We start from the raw sequence: 17,440 nt of genomic DNA on the forward strand, positions 1-17,440 counted from the left end.
AGAGAGCCTGAAAGATGAGAAACTACGGATACCAAGGATGTCTGCTGAACAGAGATCGTAAGACAGGCAACGGGTTTTGTGGCTCAGGACCAGAGATGCTGGATGAAATAGATCATAGAAATCAAGATTAAAGTAATCCCTTCTGTAAGGTAATGCATACCATGGAGTAACAAGGAAACCCTTTCCTCAATAGCAAGCAAGGAAAACCCCCATCCTGCATGCCTTTGGGGTAATAAAATATAGCCTCGGTTGGGGTGCAGTGGGCTCCTCGCACACCTGAGCATCAGTAGCACTGCTCCTTCTGCCCTATTGGCAGCTATGCCCTTGCCTGAATATAAATTATTAGGCGTATTACTGTTAGGCAACAACACACAGTCATTATTGTAAGCTGACTTATGATGAATTTTAAACTGAAATATAAATCTCCTATTTTCACAGATTGTTTAATGTTTGGATATGCTTTCATGTGATTAGTTTGTCCAGTGAGTGATTTGTAATGTCACAGGAGCTAGTGCGAGTAGGAGTATGCAGATGGGCAACATTTAGCACCTATGATCAGAGCAGTAGCATCTCTCGGGGGCTTTTCATTATTTTGCCCTAATTGCAGAGCCGTGAACCCTAATGCAAGATTATGTTTTGTGCTTTTCAGAATCTGGAGCTGCTGTCTGCAGCTATTTCACCAAAGGACTGTGCAAAAAAGGTGGGTATTTATTTTCCCCTGTATAATTGCTTTCGATCTTCAGAAGACTAGGGTCGGGGTATGCCAGTGCTTTAAATAGGAAAAAATTAGTGCAGGTACTCATTAAAATGAGTTATGGGTGTGGCTGGTGGGCGGGGCTATAGGCGGGGCTAAGGGTGAGACATGATGATACATCTATCCAGTATTCATATTGCTCTTGCATTGCCCATGACAGTGGTCCTAAACACACCATATGTGCAGATTCCCTCTGCACATGTGGCACACTACATAAATATTAATTTACAGCATGGCCCTCAGAAATATGTATACAGTCTATTGCATTTAAAGGGAAAGGTTAGGTTGACTGGCCATGGCAAAGGATCCTTGGAACAAATTTAACAGATCTTGAACGGTGCACTCTCAACATCACTGTGTGTGATATTAGACATGGACAGTGTTCTAGGCCAGTATTATGTGATCCCAGTACTGTGGTATATTGGGCATTGACAAGACAGTATGCACATGCCATTGCTATATATTGGACAAGCGCTGTCATATTGTGTGTGGGTGCTTTGTGATAATAGGGCCAATTTCTGTGCTAATGCCACAATGTTGAGTGATCTTGCGTACCGCTTTTTATTTAGCTGGACTGGGCCAGCACTGTGTATTAAGATAAGTGCTACTAATGCACCAACATTATGTACAGGGAATTGACCATGCATCTTATTAAGTGCTTACCAGTTTCGCTAAGAAGTAGAGTTGACTGTACCTGATGTAGAGGCAGGTGTATCCTCAACACAACACCGAAAATATGTTCACTGTTAGCCAGATGTAGTGATTGTACTAGTGATTGGCATGAAGTTGCAGTGCAATTGATATAATACTGAGTTGATTTATAAAATAAATGAACTGAAAGTGCCCCTAGTTCTCTACTCTAGTTGCTGAATTTGAAAATGCCAAGCAAGGGTGGACCAAAACACCTCAAGAGGCCACTGGCGCATCAAAGGCCCCCGCACACCGCAGTGCACGTGGGGGGGCTGAGCTCCAGGAGGCCCCCTCAGCACAGCACCTGGCATGGGTTAGTCTGGAGGGGGCTCCTCCATGTTCTTTGCAGGGAGGCCCCCTCCACTTCTTGCGCCACTGCACGAGGCCCAGACTGGGTGTGAATGCACACTGTAAATAAGGTGTGATAGGAGTGCCTTTCGTGGGGCAGCCTTTCTTTAAAAGGTGAAATGGGGAAGGCCTTTTACCTTTACGTTTGTTAATAGTGAGTGGCGTGAAGACCTGCTGGGAATAGGCACTAAATCAAAATGGAAGAATCCCTAAACCAGGAATGCATCCAAGCCATCACAGCAGCACTACTGGCCCCAGAAAGTTAATAATCGGTGTGCCCCTTGAAACTGACTGGAATAGCAGCATTAGTAATTACTTCTATACGAGTTGCAGCACTCACCAAACCATGTGAGAAATGTATTAATAGAATAGGTTAACTCGTCACACAAAATGTAGGCCAAACATGATGATATTCCTTGTTTTGTAATATTTTCCGCTTGTTAATGGTGTACTTTATGCTTGCATTTGGCACAATACCTAAATATTCTTGAGTGCACGTACACCCCGAAATAAACAAGCAGACATGAACACACACAGCATTCCACATATTTTCTTTGAAATATATCCTGAGTGTCCCGATTCTCTCCCTCTTTCCGTCGCTTTTCTCTTACACAAACCAGGCACACACAAGCAAGCCAACACACAAACACTCACGCAAGACACTCGGGTGGGATAAAAGCCATTTTAAACTCCTTATCTCAGTGGCTTGTGGCTTTCTTAATTGCGCCTGTTATTGGGCTTCCTGGATTCAGTGTGTTCACAAATTCACGATCTAATGTGAACGAGATTGACAGTGCAGGGCCTTATGGGCCATGCTCCATCCTCCAACATAGTGTGTGATCCTGGGCAAACGGACATTATGCAAATGAGACTATGCTGAATAGTTCAGCAGTGGCTCAGCTCGGAGCTACAAAGGCAGTTTGGCTGTCAAAGTGTCATCCAGGCAGGCTCCACTTTCACAGCCTCGAGCTCAGAAGCACGAGCAGCAACAAGTCTTTTATGAGTACCGGTACTCTCATTGCAGGCAGAGAAGTGCCGGCACTCACTGCGGTAAAAATAAAAAGTGCCGGTACTCAGTACCTGTGAGTACTGGCCCATTTAAAGCACTGGGGTATACTGCCCGAAGTAAAATGCAGGAAGAACTTTGCAACGGTTTGAAAAATGTAGTTTAAAACGCTCGAAACCACAAAATATGCACAGAGAAAATAAAGCATTTAAAGAAATGAGTGAACTGAGGAGGCAATGATATTCCAAGGATTACATCTTAGTGGGCAGGTGCAGGTGTAGCACCTATGGAACATTTCTAATGGGCACCTTTGATGAAGATCCACCATTACTAGTGTAACAATCAGATCCAGGTGATTGGGAGAAGGTTTATTTCTCGCTAAGTTAGAATGTAATTTGTAGGGTAAAACTTTGTTTCACCAGTTGCTTACAGGTACATCTTTCTTTTGACTTGTTGGGCCACAACCAGAAGATTTTGAAAAAAAAAAACCACTCCCCACACCAAAATAAGGAAACTATGACCCTTTTCTATCTCCTTTCATATGTTCTCTGTTCTATTCGGTGAGGAGTGGTCTAGTCATGTTCAACTCCTGTTTTGTTACAGGTTATTTAACAATGCTTCTTGTTCAGGGTACTGTTACACAGAAGCTTTCTGCTGCTTTTCTTCTAAAATTATACTTCATACAATGTCCTCTCTCCTGTTAGCCATATTTTAGCTGCTGCACTCATACACTGCGTATGCTTCAGAGAATGGAGATTTTCCCTTGTATGCAATATTAGCCTAAGTTTTAAGAAAAACCATGGCAATCAAGCACGATTATTAGCTGCACCGTTCAAACAAAGGTAGCCTGCTTTCTAGGCCCTGCATTTGCACTATGAACTCTAAAATGTTAAAAGTATAAACAGGGACATTTGAGTATATAACCAGGCCAGGCTTGTATGTAACATTAACAGTATGTACATCTACCTCTCAGGAGCCCTTTACTATCTGTAAAGTTATAGCCACCTTGGGCTTTCTTTACAACGGTATTGCATCTTCGTTTTCCTAAATCAAGCCCAGAAATTCAAACCTTGCCTAGGAAGTCGATACCTGTCCTGTTTCGTTTATTTTGGATACATTTCATTCTCAGATTTACTTTTTAACAGAGGTTTTTTGGCTTTGCACCCAGGATGCTTCTTCCTAAGGTGACATAAATTTCAGGGATAATCGTCAGTGTCTCTACTTCTTTTTAAACTTGTGACTTATTGAGCTTATTAATAGTGCATGTAGAACCCTTGCCACCTACGTCATTGCGATACACACATCTCAAGGTAATTAAAATAGAATATAGGATTTTAACCATTTAGAAAGATGAAAGTAACTAACGAGCTAGGGCTGTGGTTAGGAAAAGATATGTGTAAGAAAGCAACTGAGGACCTAGAAAGGGACATAGAAAGGGACAGGGTAAGAGTGCAGGAAAAGTAAATTAAGAAAATGTTAAATCAATCAAAAAGGGAAAAGGTACAAGTAAGTGGTAATGGATAAGGGTTAAAGTAATAGAAGGAAGAGGGAGGGTATAGTAGTGGAGGTTCTCCTTCTGTCAAATATGTTAGCTGCACCATTGGGAAAAAAAGTTACCCTTCCAAAAAAACCAAGTTTTTGGAAGCAAGCAATTCAAACCAGTCTCAAATTTAGTGCAAATGGGCATTTTTGAATTACTCAAATTTAAATAACTTGGTGGGTGTTCGGCAAAGCTGTGCCCTGGCCCCCCTATTCATCAGCCTTTTTATGAACAATATGGTAGACTATCTCTCAGCCCTTGTTGTTGCTGGCAGGTGGGTTCCAATACTACTCTTTGCGGACAACGCAGTACTTATGGCATGCACTGAGAACGCAGCCCATATGCTACTCGCCCGTTTTGTTAAATACTGTGAGTAAAAATCATTAGCCATCAATTGCATGAAGACCATGGGGATGACCCTCCCCCAGTCTCAGGCGGAAACTAGCCATTAACCACATACTAATTGAGGTTACCAAGCACTTAGATTATTTAGGTGTGCGGTTTTCAGAGACCTTGAGCTGGGACTGCCAAGTTCAGAAGTCAGCTATAGTCCTTAAGCAAGCGCCGGGAGCAATACTGAAGTACAAGGCTGAGCGAGAAATATTAGTATAATTCTGGAAATATATGCCCAGAAAGCAGTGGCTGCCGCGCGCTATGGAGCAGAACTTTGGGGATATGCTAATACTAGTGCACTGCAGATAGCCAAAAGCAACTTTTTGAGATCTTTATTGGGGCTAGGGCCGGGTACTCCTCTGAAGGCCCTCTTTGCAGAGCTAAGTCTTGTGCCGGTATCAGAGTTAGCAGCACTAAGGCCAATATTATATTGGGTGAGATTAGTTTGCAATCCCAGGGTGGCAGTGTATTTAGAAAACCTTGAAGAGGTCACTGCAAGTGGTGGCACAGGGGGTGCTCATGGGAAACTTATGTCAAGGGCACCCTAGGTAACCTCCGGTTAGAGGCTCTCTTGGAGTATCGGGTGGAGTTAATCAGGACATTGCGGGCCAGGTAAAGGAGCTCTATCTGGAATCTAACAAAAGGAGGATGTGTCAGGAACTGAGGCCCGAATCAATCATAAGCTATTACTTTACTAATGTCTATGTGCCAGCCCCTCCAGATTGCTTGGATCTGTTGTATCCTGAATTGAAGCAGTCTCTTTACATTAAATATAGGTTGGGTGTGTTGCCCCTAAGAGGTTACTTGGTCCATACATGTAGGTTGGTGGCAGGACTTGAGTGCTGTGACTGCCAACCTGGGGAGGTAGACAATGTGGTCTACTTCACCCTGTTTTGTAAGAAATTTGATGTGGCAAGGCGTAGGTGGCTCCACCATTTTTTTTTTTTTTTTTTAGGTCTAACGGAGTAAATTGCATTAAAACTGCACTAGCACTTTGCACAAGACCGGGCAATATCAGTGAACACAACTTGATAGCCTCATATATATGGGACGCTTAGCCCGGTTTGAGGGAGCTACTAACTAAATTAGAGCTGATCGAATCAACAGACCCCTAAGATCCACAAGGCCCTAGTTGCCATCTGCGACATATACAATCCTCCTCTAAGTAAACAAAGCATACCCATAGTCTCTTTTAATACTACAAGGTAACAAAACCACCGCTGCTATCACTAACCGCTACGAGCACTTGCACTTTTCTCCAGAGGCCCCTTTGTATGTTTTGTTTCCCAGATATATAAGGGAGGTCGCACCTGTAACTTATTTAACTGTATATGTGTATGTGGTTCCTTTATGAATAATGGACATGGCTGGATGAAGCTTATTATTATTATTTTTTTTTTTGAGAAATGACTAATCATTTTATGTAATTCAGTTTTATTGCTGTGTGCATTTGTTTTTTTAAATACATATTGTAAGGCTTGTAGCTGAAACAATTAAATTAAATAAAAATAACTTGCTTTCAGAGACTTTCTGTTTGAACCAGAAAATATATATTTTCCCAGAAAAAACAAAGGTAAAGTGACCTGATAGTTAGTTGTTAAAATGAGATGAAAAAGTAGTGTTTAAAACCAAAAAATTAAATTCACAAAAGAAAATTTACATGTCATAAGTGGTGCATGGCCTCACATATTACATCACTAGTAACATGTTGTGTCATCATTGATGACATCACTGATGACATCATACTCTTATGCTGCACAAAGTTACTGTGTAATCCCGGTCCCCCTGATATACGTCAGTAAAAAAAAGTTTTGTCCAGAGATTTTCATTTTTGCGTTGTGTTTTTGGATCATTAGAGTAAGAATTTAGCTGGGTACACATTGCTGATCTGGGCTGAATTTTTCTAGACGATATTTTTGAAAATGGTGGATGTGCTGCAGTGATGATGTAATATTTAAATAACCATGAGACCTACAGACTTCATTTTGATGTCAAAACATAGGTTTGAGGGTCACGTAGTTTTATAGAGGCAGAAAATAACTCCTTATGGCAACCCTTCTGCCACGTTCCAAAATGGCGTCTACAATCGAGGAAGAAGAGACACATATAGAACACGATACCTTAAGATTCATTAAGGCAACCAGCACTCCGCGATTAGCAAAACAAAGGTTTATTTAAACAAAACAGGAACGCTTTTCGGCGTGACCGCCTTTATCAACCTGCGGGCCGCCATTTTGGCCCCCTTTATATACCCTGTGTGTTTGGCTGTGATTAGTTCACTTAAAGCAACACAATGCATTAAACTATAATGTGTAACACAAATTACGAATAAATCACAAATAAATGGATACATAACTCCATAAATCATGGAAACACATTGTATAAATGCCATTAAAGAAATAAACAATGTCTGGATGAAATATTAGTCATCTGTTGAAGCTGGGTGAGAAAAATCATGAGATAATCTGTTGAATTATAAATTTTAAATTATAAATTATTCGGAAGAAATATATAACCATTCAAATTCCATAGATCATGTTTAGATATCTAATTAATCTATCTCAAAACAATTGAAACTATAACACGACTATGACAAAACTATGGCAGACCCGACGGTGATACCATTGTCAAATATCCAAATTACATGAAAGGGGAAACATATTATTATAGTGTACTTAGTGTTACTGGAATAATTCTGAGCTTTTCCTATCACAAGATGCAAACAACTGTTAACTTATAAACATAAACACATTAGCTCAAATGTATGTATAACTCTTCACTTGAATTTAACCCCACTGGTTCTCTTGAATCTAATGCCAATATGTATCTAGACTCTAATTTTCTCAAATGTTTCTCCCCGTCACCTCCACGTATGTCCTTCTTTATCCCATCGATTACACTATATTTAACCTCTTCTGCACGTCCACCATGGAACTCGTACATATGACGGGCAACCGGGTAAGACTCCTCTTTGTTGACTATTGCCCAGAGATGTTGCAATATCCTTTTGTGTACTTGTAGTTTGGTACTTCCTACGTATAACTTGGGACAACTGCATTTCAAAATATAGATTACATATTCGCTCTTACAGTCATATCTGCCTTTAATGGTGTGTATTGTTCTATGTGCTTGCCTAATGGTTTTGATATTTTCCCCATTTTTGCACGCCTTGCATTTAGTACATTTGTAGAATCCATCTTGTGATTTTAACCAGCTGGTTTTGGAAATTTTGCCTTGTCTCACATCACTTTTGACCAATATATCTCTCATGGATGTCCCTTTCCTGTATGTTATAACTGGTCTGTTTCTTAATTCCGTACCAATAACAGGATCACTTTTAAGCATATGCCAGTGTTTCTGTTATAACTTTCTTACGGATTCATGGGCAGTATTGAAGGTAGTTATAAATCTTACATTTCCAGTATCATTTAGTTTGTCGTTTTTCTTTATACCCGAAGAATTACCTTTCCTGTCTGTGGTGAACAGCAATTGGTCCCTGGTACGGGATTTAAATCTTGAGGCACTGTTTTCTAAAATCTCATTGGAATATCCCCTCTGTCTTAATCTCTCTATCATATTTTTCTGGACATTTAAGTATTCTTGTTCTTTACTGCAGATCCTTTTAGCTCCCAATAACTCCCCAAAGGGGATATTATTTTTCAGTGACTGTGGATGATGACTTCTGGCATGTAAAATACTATTGCCAGCTGTAGCCTTCCTAAATAATGTGGTTTCAATCTTGTTATCTACAACGTTCACTTTGATATCAAGAAATTCAATTGCTTGTTTGTCAATTTTGCCTGTGAATCTCAAATTACATTCATTGATGTTGATTTCTTTAATAAAATTATTGGCAGTGGTTGAGTCTCCTTTCCAAATTATGAAAATATCATCAATGTACCTGAGCCACATGATAATATTGTCGCTCCATTTTTCCAACGGGAAGTTATTTAAAATCTGTTACTCCCACCAACCCATAAATAAGTTGGCATAACTGGGAGCAAAGCAAGTTCCCATCGCTGTACCACATACCTGCTCAAATATCTCATTGTTGAAATAAAACATGTTATGTTGTAAACACCATTGTATCATTTTTAACAACATTTTACTATGATGATAAAAGTTAATGGATCTCTTTCTTAGAAAAAACTCAACCGCCTGCACTCCCAAATTGTGTGGGATGCTTGTATATAATGCTGTTACATCTAATGTCATCAAAAGAAATTCACTTTCCCAGCTTACATCAAAAATCATTCTAAAAAAATCACTGCTGTCTTGCAAGTAAGATGATAAATTTCTGACTAACGTTTGTAGATACGTATCTATGTACTGAGATACAAATTCGAACAGACTCCCTTTTATAGACACTATAGGTCTCCCTGGTGGTTTAAGTGCATTTTTATGAATCTTAGGTATCAAGTAAAATACCGGTAATTTAGGGAAATCTACTTTGAGAAACCTATGCTCTTGCTCACTTATAAGACCTCTGTCTCTCCATTGTGCCAGTTCTGAATCAAATTGTGCTTTTACATTCTCGACATGCTGCAAATCAATTTTTATAACATTTTGTGTCATTCAACTGTTTATAATCCTCTTCCATGTATTGTTGTGTAGACCAAATTACAATGTTCCCTCCTTTATCAGAACTTCTCACCACAATTTCTGAATTGTTAGACAGTTTGTTCAATGTTTTATAGTACCCACTGTTCTGTGTTTTTACTTTATTCGACGACTGGGCCCTCAAGATCTTAAGTCCTTTGATTAGAGTTTCTGAAAATTGATCAATCATATCTCCACTATATGATGGAACAGTTCTGGACTTGGGCTTCAATCCTGATGTCCCTTCTTTATCTAAGCACACACCCTCTGATTCCAGTCTACCGATTACTTGTTTTTCATCTAATTCCTCCATTGAACTGTCTTCCAATTCCCGTACATCTCTCATTAACATCACATCTTCGATTAATAAATTATGACTTGTTTGTCTCTCCTTGTCTATGCTTGTCCCTTCAATACTCTCTCCCTGTAATGATATCCTCTTGTTTTTGACTGTGTGGATTTTTAACAATTTCAATTTCCGTATGAATAAAAACAAATCTATACGACTTTGCACATAGTCAAAATCATCGGGCTGGCAGTACGAGAGGTCTAATGATAAGTTCTCTTTGTCCTCTACATCTAACACGATATTTGACAGATTGACCACCGTTTTGTCATCCGTCAATACCATTTGTTGCTTCGAGTCATCTTTCCTCCTTCGTCGATCTGAGTTTCTTTTGCCCCCTCGTCTCTTCTGCCTCTTCCTCTTGTTCTGATTCCTCCCCTCCAGGGTCTGTGGTTTGTTCTTCGATCTTTCCTTAAAAAAATCAAACTCATCTTGTAATGAAGTGTGAGACTTTATGCGTGACGATTCTTCAAAGTCAGTGTCAGAACTCTCGCTCATCCCCACATTGGATGTCTTCCTCTCTGTGCTGTAAATTTTGCTGACTGACTCCTTCCCTTTTTGTTGTCTCTAATAATCAATTTTCTTTGCAAATGTGTATATTTGTCCTGTTTCATAATCAAATGTATCTCTATTAAATTTGTGTGACTTTTTAAAAATGATTTCCTCCTCAATTTTGACTAATCGTTCTTCCATGGCATTGTACAATGATTCAACTAACTTTTTGTCAGAAAACGCCTCGATTTGTTTGGTAATGTTGTCAATTTCTCTGACTCTCTCTCTCTCTCTATTTGGGCATATTTGATCAATATTTTCATCATTCCTGCAGAACTGACTGCGTTATGGGGTGCCCATTCTTTTAACAAATCAGGATTGGGATCATTATAGGTAGGCATGATAAAAATCCTGGGTACTCTGTCTACTTCCAAGTACTTATTCAGAGATTCACACTCCCACCATTTGTTTAACTCTTTCTTTTTTGATCTCTCTAGTTCTTTGAATATGCCATAAATATTCAAATTTCCTCCAGTGGGTTCCCCCCTGGCTGTTTGAATCTTCTCATTCGTGACGGCTTTAGCAAAAGCTAATTCTGCTCTCAATTTTCTATTTTCGTAACCATTTGTTACTTTGTTAGCTATTTTGCTGCTCTCAGCGTATAAGAGCAATATTACCAGTTCCTTGTGAACCTCCGGATCAACTGTCTGCTCCTCTCACAACGTTCCACTTTTAGCACTTGATGATAATAGAGCGAAAACATTTCATGGGAAAAACTATCGGCAAACTTTTGTTTAATCGTTTGTGTTCCGTTAGTATTTAAAGTAATCTTACTGTCCATTCAAATGTATGCCCGGCATGCTTTTCTATGTGGATACAGTGTTACCAGTCTCCGTATTCAAAAGTGTCTACAATCTTGTTCTTTAACCATTTACGCACATTGAACAAACTGTCTAACAATTCAGAAATTGTGGTGAGAAGTTCTGATAAAGGAGGGAACATTGTAATTTGGTCTACACAACAATACATGGAAGAGGCTTATAAACAGTTGAATGACACAAAATGTTATAAAAGAATTGATTTGCAGCATGTCGAGAATGTAAAAGCACAATTTGATTCAGAACTGGCACAATGGAGAGACGGAGGTCTTATAAGTGAGCAAGAGCATAGGTTTTCTCAAGGTAGATTTTCCTAAATTACCGGTATTTTACTTGATACCTAAGATTAATAAAAATGCACTTAAACCACCAGGGAGACCTATAGTGTCTATAAAAGGGAGTCTGTTCGAATTTGTATCTCAGTACGTAGATACGTATCTACAACCGTTAGTCAGAAATTTATCATCTTACTTGCAAGACAGCAGTGATTTTTTTTTAGAATGATTTTTGATGTAAGCTGGGAAAGTGAATTTCTTTTGATGACATTAGATGTAACAGCATTATATACAAGCATCCCACACAATTTGGGAGTGCAGGCGGTTGAGTATTTTCTAAGGAAGAGATCCATTAACTTTTATCATCATAGTAAAATGTTGTTAAAAATGATGCAATGGTGTTTACAACATAACATGTTTTATTTCAACAAGGAGATATTTTAGCAGGTATGTGGTACAGCGATGGGAACTTGCTTTGCTCCCAGTTATGCCAACTTATTTATGGGTTGGTGGGAGGAACAGATTTTAAATAACTTCCCGTTGGAAAAATGGAGCGACAATATTATCATGTGGCTCACGTACATTGATGATCTTTTCATAATTTGGAAGGGAGACTCAACCACTGCCAATAATTTTATTAAAGAAATCAACATCAATGAATGTAATTTGGGATTCACAGGCAAAATTGACAAACAAGCAATTGAATTTCTTGATATCAAAGTGAACGTTGTAGATAACAAGATTGAAACCACATTATTTAGGAAGGCTACAGCTGGCAATAGTTATTTACATGCCAGAAGTCATCATCCACAGTCACTGAAAAATAATATCCCCTTTGGAGAGTTATTGAGGGCTAAAAGGATCTGCAGTAAAGAACAAGAATACTTAAATGTCCAGAAAAATATGATAGAGAGATTAAGACAGAGGGGATATTCCAATGAGATTTTAGAAAACAGTACCTCGAGATTTAAATCCCGAACCAGGGACCAATTGCTGTTCACCACAGACAGGAAAGGTAATTCTTCGGGTATAAAGAAAAACGACAAATTAAAAGATACTGGAAATGTAAGATTTATAACTACCTTCAATACTGCCCATGAATCCGTAAGAAAGTTATTACAGAAACACTGGCATATGCTTAAAAGTGATCCTGTTATTGGTACGGAATTAAGAAACAGGCCAGTTATAACATACAGGAAAGGGACATCCTTGAGAGATATATTGGTCAAAAGTGATGTGAGACAAGGCAAAATTTCCAAAACCAGCTGGTTAAAATCACAAGATGGATTCTACAAATGTACTAAATGTAAGACGTGCAAAAATGGGGAAAATATCAAAACCATTAGGCAAGCACATAGAACAATACACACCATTAAAGGCAGATATGACTGTAAGAGCGAATATGTAATCTATATTTTGAAATGCAGTTGTCCCAAGTTATACGTAGGAAGTACCAAACTACAAGTACACAAAAGGATATTGCAACATCTCAGGGCAATAGTCAACAGAGATGAGTCTTACCCGGTTGCCCGTCATATGCACGAGTTCCATGGTGGACGTGTAGAAGAGGTTAAATATAGCGTAATCGATGGGATAAAGAAGGACATACGTGGAGGTGACGGGGAGAAACATTTGAGAAAATTTGAGTCTAGATACATATTGGCATTAGATTCAAGAGAACCAGTGGGGTTAAATTCAAGTGAAGAGTTATACATACATTTGAGCTAATGTGTTTATGTTTATAAGTTAACAGTTGTTTGCATCCTGTGATAGGAAAAGCTCAGAATTATTCCAGTAACACTAAGTACACTATAATAATATGTTTCCCCTTTCACATAATCTGGATATTTGACAATGGTATCACCATCGGGTCTGCCATAGTTTTGTCATAGTCGTGTTATAGTTTCAATTGTTTTGAGATAGATTAATTAGATGTCTAAACATGATCTATGGAATTTGAATGGTTATATATTTCTTCCGAATAATTTAAAATTTATAATTCAACAGATTATCTCATGATTTTTCTCACCCAGCTTCAATAGATGACTAATATTTCATCCAGACATGGTTTATTTCTTTAATGGCATTTATACAATGTGTTTCCGTGATTTATGGAGTTATGTATCCATTTATTTGTGATTTATTCGTAGTTTGTGTTACACGTTATAGTTTAATGCATTGTGTTGCTTTAAGTGAACTAATCACAGCCAAACACACAGGGTATATAAAGGGGGCCAAAATGGCGGCCCGCAGGTTGATAAAGGCGGTCACGCCGAAACGCGTTCCTGTTTTGTTTAAATAAACCTTTGTTTTGCCAATCGCGGAGTGCTGGTTGCCTTAATGAATCTTAAGGTATCGTGTTCTATGTAAGATGTGGTGGCGCGCGTCCAATTCCAGCACCATTGGCGTTCAGGTGTGGCGAGGGAAATGCCAAATGAAGTGTTGAGAGATAGATAGATAGATAGATAGATAGATAGATAGATAGATAGATATATATATATATATATATCTATGTCATTGAAAAGAAAATAATAATGGTTTTGAATCCTTTTATGAATACACCAAACAATGCTTATGATCTGAATGCAAAAAAATGTTTATTGGTCCTGTTTTAGACACATTTTCATAGTTTACTTTATTTGTTTTGGCAATTGCTTGTGGTACATTTGCAGCATATTGAACGTTTGCGAAGAGCATATCGATAGTGGCATCTTTTTGTAGCAGAGGTTTTGCAAGTACATGTAAGTTTTGTGGGTAGAGGCTTTAGAAATTTCATAGGTTTTAGCACCCCATCAATATTTTCCCAACCAAATTCACACAGCCTCTACATATGCATGTTCCAAAACATTTACACATCTTCTGATCAAGTAGAACACTCTTTTAATGTGTCCATGTATAGAATATGACATCTGTGGAAAGTCACTTGGCAGGACTGATCTCTTGAACTCACTGTACCAAAGATCATCAAATGCGTGACAGTTAGAACTCATTTTCCACACATGCACTAGGTATTTTTCTCCATCATTAAAGTTACATTCTTCTTTTGTCTCAGCGAACCCTTTTAGAAACTTCACAGGTTCAGCAGTTAAAGCTCCAGGCTTTGCCCAATTTGCTCATAGTCCTCACCCGTAAGAATATGTGTCTTTATAAGAACACTGGGCATTTCTGGTTCAAGTTTCTTGTACAGAATATGAAGCAGGATTAAGGCCTGATTACAAGTTTGGCAGTCAGAAAATCTGACCACCAGACCCATGGTGAGGAGACCACCGCAGAGCTACTGGTCTTCCCATCTCCCCTATTCAGAGTTTTCCACTGGGCTGACCGGCGGAAACCAAGTTTTCCACCAATCAGAGCAGTAAAAAATGTGCAGCAGCATTGGACTCTGCTCCACATGGAGCCGAATCCAATGCCATCATACAGAGGGGGATCCCTAGCAACCTTGGAATGTGCACTGTCTGCTGAGCAGACAGGGCACATTCCAATGATGCTGGGGAGTCAGTCCCCCCGGCACTTGTTCTCCACCAGCCTTCTCATGGCGGTTGAATTGCTATGAAAAGGCTGGCAGAGAACATAGTTGTAATCAGCATGGTGGTGCTGACTTCAGCGCAGCCCTGGCTGATCACAATCAAGACCGCCGTCAGCCCATCAGAGATCCTGGCAGAGACTGTGGTCTTTTGGTGGTCCGACCACCAGATTTGTAATGCGGTGATCAGACCTCCACAGTTGCGGCTGTCAGACCTCCACCGTGAGTCTGGTGGTCTCAAGACCACCAGACTCGTAATCTGGCCCCAAGTGTCTTTTCTCACCTGTTCCATAACTCTGACAATATCTTGACTTATGAACATTACAACAAATCTAAGTAGCACAATAATAACATATGTCATTTGACAGTACAATGACTCAATTGGAACCATTTCGAGCAGCCAAATCAAAATGTGGCACAACACAAAGGTCGGCTTCCTCCAATTTGCTGTTAAGTTCTTGAACAATATGGCACGTACCTTTTCAATATATCACTGCAGGCGCCAACTCCTTATTGGCAATTATTCCACTTGCAGTAATTGGAAATTCAGTGGTCACTGAAGCACCAGCAATGTTTTGGTGAGGTAACATCACCAGGTTCATCTTGTTCGATGTTGATGACCAGAATTTATCAAGTTGCACAGGTATAGGTATCGAATAGTCAATTTTTTCACTTGTAGACATTGGACTGACTCTCTCATATTCTTTGACAGATAGTTTAAGATAACTGTCAGTGACAATGTGCAGATCTTGCCAGGTAACTTTGATATCTGTAGAACCGTCTGAACCACCTCTCCAAAGTTTTGCATGGATGAAATCTTGACCATTCGCAATTGTGAAATATAGTCCACAACAACAGCAGTTTTCAGTGAGGACACATTTTCAAATTGAAAATCTTAAGGGGAAAGATTTAAAAAAAAAAATGTTAAGCTCTTGTACGAGTTTGTACTTCACTGGTTTGGTTGCAGCATCTTTATCAAATAAAGCGTTTGTTGGAAGATCATGCGACGGAAGGTTCTTGATAAATTCACTCCTTCCTTTTGCTACATCTACATATATGTGCTTGCAAAAGTTGTTTTTTTGTAACCTGTTTTGTAGTGGCTGGTTGGATGAAACTCTTGCTATGGATATTAAAGCATGGAAGTTGAACTTTAGTGATTATGTCGAACAGCTTTTTCTTTTGCAATACAAATCTCTCCTGCTTCAGTTCTGCGTATAGTTTCAATCCATGCTCCAGGATATCTAGTTATACATGCTTTTATATTGTTATCCACATATTCTTTGGTCATGAAGTTGTGTAGTCCTACATGCTCCGTCATTTCAAAGGGGTTTCCTTGCTGCTGCATGGAAAGAAGAAGGCTGCCAACATTTTTATTAAAATGTTCCTATTTCCCACATGTTCGTGGTGGGGAACAGTTTCACAATGGTCCATTAATTTTGAATTTGTCATCTCTCTGAGAACATTACAAATACAAAGGACTTCATGGTAAACCAGCTGCCATTGAGTGACGCATTCAGTTTTACATGTTTGACCAACAATTCCCTTGGAGCTTTTCTGTGATCTCTTGGTCGTCTGTTCAAGTTTCATATCTGGAGCCACAGCTTTGAACCATCCCTTTCTGCCTTTCACCACATAATGTCTTTGGATTAATTTTCTGTAGAAGTATGGTTTTTCCACCTCTACCTTCTTCACTTTTTTCAAATACCAGGACCCCTATCTCCAGTAGGTTATGCAATCGAATTAGCAAAACACAGGAATCAATGACTCCACAGTCTTTAAGTGCAGCTTCCTGATGAGCATGTACCAATTCACTAGAGCTATTTTGTGTAAAACATTTCCCCAGTACTTGCAAAGTTCTGTTTTTTTCTTTACATTCTTTGACAAACTCTACGAGCCAGGTTTTCATGTATTCTGATTTTTGAACTGAGTGTATTGAACATTGCCTACCTTTCCATAATGTCTTTCGAATGAAGCGCACCCTGTGCCTTGTTCACTTCTGAGATAAGATATGCAAAACCTAATTTTCACTCTTGTTCCAGAAAGCATTCCAATGCAATGTTTCTATAGCCTCAGATATGATGGGCATAGCTTGTAACGAACAAACGTAATAAGTTCCGCTCAGTTCTGACTGGACAACTTTGCTTCCAAAATATTTAGCCTCCATAAGTGTATTGTCTTTGTCACATCCACTGAGCTAATTTCCTGCATGCCGCAACACAACTTTTGTCATGTAGAAAACACCCATCATTGGATAAAGATCGTCAAATCCTACTGGATTGCTCATAAAAATGTTAGCTACAGTACAGAAAACACCTTCATCACAGAAAACTGGCAGGATAGGCTGGTCTTCAAACTGAGCACACACATTTTGGAAATGTTTTAGAGCTGTGTATACTGTTGCGTAGTTTATGACTGAAGATGGTATTACTGGTAAAAAAAACAACCTTCTTCAGTGGGACGGTATTCTGGGAGATCAGAGCATGAATTCCAGTCCACGGAGGAGTTGGCTTTTCTTCATCATTCAGTCCACACCAAATAAGCGATATGATGAAATGAGTTGAATCCGCTTTGCAGACTGCAGCATCAGGTAGAAGCA

The 17,440-nt window shown here is 39.2% G+C and overlaps 1 protein-coding gene across 1 annotated transcript in view; it reads left to right on the forward strand.

The window, feature by feature from the left end:
- Positions 1–17,440, forward strand: part of CPSF4L (cleavage and polyadenylation specific factor 4 like) — a 114,757-nt gene that overhangs the window by 7,182 nt on the left and 90,135 nt on the right. The window contains exon 2 of the mRNA XM_069202023.1: positions 650–700. Coding sequence (XP_069058124.1) covers positions 650–700 — 51 coding nt within the window. The remainder of the gene's footprint in view (positions 1–649; positions 701–17,440) is intronic.

The sequence above is a fragment of the Pleurodeles waltl genome, chromosome 7 (genome assembly GCF_031143425.1).
Source record: "Pleurodeles waltl isolate 20211129_DDA chromosome 7, aPleWal1.hap1.20221129, whole genome shotgun sequence".
Classification (NCBI taxonomy): domain Eukaryota; kingdom Metazoa; phylum Chordata; class Amphibia; order Caudata; family Salamandridae; genus Pleurodeles; species Pleurodeles waltl.